At 42.6% G+C, this 4641-nt stretch overlaps 1 protein-coding gene across 1 annotated transcript; it reads left to right on the top strand.

Annotated features, from left to right (window-relative positions):
* The first annotated feature begins 907 nt into the window (after nt 1–907).
* LOC111633661 lies at nt 908–2295 on the top strand. Its single transcript, XM_023378269.1, has one exon. The coding sequence runs from the start codon at nt 1450–1452 to the stop codon at nt 2215–2217; it is 768 nt and encodes a 255-aa protein (XP_023234037.1). The 5' UTR covers nt 908–1449; the 3' UTR covers nt 2218–2295.
* Nucleotides 2296–4641: the final 2346 nt, after the last annotated feature.

Raw genomic sequence — 4641 nt, 5'->3', positions numbered from 1 at the left:
AAGAAAATATATATATATATTTTCTTAGAATAAAATTTACTACACCTGATAAAGCATTTTAGAAGACTATAATGTTTGTATCAATAACAATAAGTTATAGTATATATAATAAAGTAATAAGTTAAAGTTTTTTAATATATAATATGTAAAGAAAAAAGATATCTTTAATAAGTGTAAAATGTAATTAAAAGTCATGTTTTAATAAGTAAATATTGTTTTATATAAATAACACTTTCATTTTTTTAATTTTTTAGTATATTTTATTTTTTAGATGAAAAATAACTCTAAATTAAAAACTATCAACATAGTTTGTGTATATATATATACCAATGTACACATAATTTCATAAATGTTATATATGTTTATTTATATATTTATTTAAAATAGTATTAACAAATTGAATAATTATTCAACTTGTTAATACATATTTTCAATAAATATGTAATTAAAATATATATACATAAAATCAAGAATTAAATACTTATTAAATTATAATTTAATACATATTTAATTGAAATTTTTAAAATATTTTGACTTACAGTTTCTTAATAAAATAACATTTTGATTTTATAATAGCAAAATCTTAATGTTATTATAACATAATTCTTTTTAATGAATTTTTGCATGATCATATACAATGACTCAAAAAAATACTTTTACAATAATTAGTTTATTGACTTAACATGCCTAATCTAATAGAAATGTTTAAAGTTCTTATAAATTTTTATAACACTTTGTAGCTTCTCAAAAATCCCAGAATATTTTTAAAATATTAACAAATGCTGAAATGATGGCAGAAAAGCTATTGTTTAGCACACATGAACAATAATTTTGTTCCTTTTTTTAATAGGCAAAAATATATTTGAATCTTTAACTAATGATGTTTGTAGCCACCTTAAGCCTTCAGTATTTTACTAATTCTTTGAGGCATGATGTTAATTAATTTTAGATAGCTGTCTTTACTTGTTTTTTCCCAACTACCTCAGCTCTTTTCCACTGCGGCGGTCGGCAACACTGCGCCGACCACCGTCCCCAACCCGTTTGACGTCAGAGGTCGAGGTTCACTCTTTTGGGTCGACGTGCTCAGGTTCGGACGCTCATCCCCACTCTCCGACCTTTGTCTACAGGATCGGCGTTGTTCTAACCATCTGTACATAGATTTGTAATTATCGGTAAATAAACTAGTGAATACGACATTCGGATCCTTCTTTCAACCCTAGAATGTATAACTCGACGCCACGACGATTCCATTCGCGGATGCGATCGGATTGAGCGATCTGACTAACTTCAACTATTTAGAGGAACCATTAATGGTCCCCTCACTGGTGAGCCGGACGTGATCGACAACGTGGGAGCTCAACACCGAACCTTCCCAAGCCCAGACGCCATTTACGGAAATACAGGTAGGCCTCTTTTTCTCTTCCACGCCGGTCAAGCAGCCGAACAAAGATGGCAGAGCCCGAACCCACGGCAGAAGTGAACAGAGTGGCTCTCAAACTACCTCCATTTTGGGACAAGACCCCAGAGTTGTGGTTCGCCAATATAGAGGCCCAGTTCGCCATATCGGGCATCACAAAGGACAGTACCAAGTACTACTCTGTCGTGTCTGCTCTCAACTCCGATGTCTTGAACTACGTAAGCGACATCGTCCTCAACCCACCGGCCGAAAACCGTTATAATACGCTTAAGGCCAGACTGCTCGCCGATTTCTCAGACTCGGAACAAAGGCGAATCAAAGCGCTACTCTCGGATATCGCGTTGGGAGACGAAAAGCCATCACATTTATTAAGAAAAATGAGGCAGTTAGCCAACAATAAATTAGGGGAAGACTTTCTAAAAACCTTATGGCTACAACGACTGCCGCAACAGACCCAAGCGATCCTGGCAGCCTCCGACGACGGGTTAGAAAACTTGGCCATCATGGCCGACAAAATAGGCGAGGTAACGCATGCGAACGTCGACGAAGTCCAAAAAGGCCCCGATAATACACAAGTCCAGTTAAGCGAGCTCCAGGCACAAATAGAATCCCTTAGTCAGAGAATTGAACGATTAGCTCGGCCCCGAGACAAGTCCAGGCAAGGCAGTGGACATTGGCGGCGGCGCTCAAAGACGCCCAAGGGAGAGGCTAGCCACCTTTGCTGGTATCACCAAAAATACGGGAGCGAGGCAAAACGCTGCCGCTCTCCATGCTCTTTCCGCCAGTCGGGAAACCCATAAGGAAATCGCACGAAACGGCCCGGTGCGATTTCCGACCCGATAACAAGAGCTGTTTATTCATTTTCGACCCCGTTTCCAACCGTGACTACTTGGTGGATAGCGGAAGCGATGTGTGCGTTTTACCCTTCGCGGGAAACGGCACGCGGGACAACTCCCACGCCGTGAAGCTCTATGCGGCAAATGGTACACCGATACGAACGTACGGTACCAAGTTAGTTACGCTCGGGCTCAACCTCTGTCGCCGTTTTCAGTGGCCGTTCGTTCTAGCGGACGTCAGTAAGCCAATCATAGGCGCCGATTTTCTGCGGAAATACGGATTGTTAATCGACCTAAAGGGCGCACGTCTCCGAGACTCAATTACCAACTTAGTCACCACGGGTAAAAAGATCGAAACGGAAGTTACGCAAGTAACGCTGATAGCCAGCTCGTCGACATATCGGAGTATCCTGGAGAAGTACCCCGACATTTTCCATCCTTACCCCGCAGGGACGGCCAGGGCACCCAAACACCACACCGTGCACCGCATTATAACAAAGGGACAGCCGGTATTCGCAAAACCATGCCGACTGCACCCAGCCAAACTCGCGGCAGCTCAGAAGGAGTTCCAATACATGATGGAGCAGGGAATTTGCAGGCCTAGCACCTCCAACTGGGCTAGCCCCTTGCACATGGTGCCCAAGCCGAATGGAGAATTCAGGCCAATGGGCGATTATCGAGCGTTGAATCGACTTACGATTCCCGACCGCTACCCGTTACCACATTTGCAAGATTTCTCCTCTTCCCTATTTGGAAAACCATATTTTCCAAGATCGATTTAGTCCGCGCGTACAATCAGGTACCTGTGCATCTTGACGACATCCCAAAGACTGCGATCACAACCCCTTTTGGTCTTTTTGAATTCATGTTCATGCCTTTCGGTTTGTCCAATGCCAGACAGACTTTCCAACGATTCATAAATGAGGTACTCCAAGGGCTCGATTTTACCTTCGCATACCTCAACGACATTTTAATCGCTAGCGAATTGAGGGAGCAGCATGAGATTCACCTAGAGGCGGTTTTCCACCGCCTGTCCGAGTACGGCGTCAAGGTAAATCTAAGCAAATGTATACGAGGAGCACCAGAACTACCGTTTTTGGGATATTTAGTCAGCAAGGAGGGCATTAAGCCACTACCTGAACGCGTAAACCCTATACTGGCGTATAAAATTCCAACAACGATCCGTGAGCTCAGACGTTTCCTGGCACTACTTAACTATTACCGCAGAAATGTCCCAAACGCAGCTCATGCGCAAGCCCCACTGAATGAGTTACTAAAAGGACCGAATCTTAAATCCAACAGCAAAATTCAGTGGACTGAGGAGACAACCAATGCTTTCCATCACTGCAAGGAGGAATTAGCTAACGCAACGCTACTAACACATCCAAATCCAAACGCTCAATTGGCACTTTTTACCGACGCAAGCGACATAGCTATCGGCGGCTCGCTAAATCAAGTCGACCCCTCAAATGGCACACCGAAGATGCAGCCACTAGCCTTTTTCTCGGCCAAATTAACGGAGCCGCAACGAAAATGGTCGGACAGGGTGCCCCAATTTGTTTCGTTTGTGCTTATTAGTGAGTTCTGTGCGTCTATTTTAGGCTTTTCAGTGCCTTTAGATTGTGCTATTTTATTTTTGCGCTTTAACGAGGCCTTAGGGGAAGCAGTTACTGAACCTCCCAGTTGGTCCTGCCTGTGAGTAACCCCTAGTGGGTGAAACCAATCAGTAAGTGCGCTTGTTCAAAACGTTAGAAACAGTCCTTTTAAGGACTATGGCCAAGAGGCCGAAAGTTTCCGAAACGGATGACGAGATGTCATCCCAGGAGATGGAAGTGTCTCACCAAGCAGAGAGAGTACTACTTGCGGAAAGCATCCGCGATGAAATTCAAGAATATATGATGGCGAACAATACTAGCAAGATGACGACAAAACACACAACGTTCATCTGTGAGAAGATCGACAAGATCATCGATATCTTAAGAGACAGTGAAGAGGATCCACTTCGAACTGTGATGGACTCTATCAACCAAAAGTTGGATAAAGTACTTTCAACACCAACAGCAATGCCAGTGCAGAGTTACGCACAAGTAGTGTCAAAAAAGGCAAAGCAACAGCCTAAAGAAATTATATTGGTGGAGCCAGAACAAGAGGGTGGAGACCCAGAAAAGACCAAGGATCGCTTAAAGAAGAATATCAACCCAAGGCAACTAGGGGTTGGAATCCAGGCGGTACGAAAATTAAAAAGAGGCGGAGCGGCGATTGAAGTTAACACAGAAGAAGAAAAGAAAAAGCTAAGAAAAGAAATTGAAGAAAAGACTGGCCTGAAAACCAGAGAGCCAGTGAAGAGAAGACCTCGTATTGTCATCTATGGAGTGGCCAAGGATGCCC

The sequence above is a fragment of the Centruroides sculpturatus genome, unplaced genomic scaffold (genome assembly GCF_000671375.1).
Source record: "Centruroides sculpturatus isolate CEXI.00-Female unplaced genomic scaffold, Cexi_2.0 scaffold869, whole genome shotgun sequence".
Lineage (NCBI taxonomy): Eukaryota > Metazoa > Arthropoda > Arachnida > Scorpiones > Buthidae > Centruroides > Centruroides sculpturatus.
This window is presented reverse-complemented; position numbering and strand designations above follow the sequence as displayed.

Excerpts from the sequence above, each read along its gene's own strand:
- LOC111633661 (XM_023378269.1), top strand. The coding sequence starts at position 1,450 with ATGGCAGAGCCCGAACCCACGGCAGAAGTGAACAGAGTGGCTCTCAAA.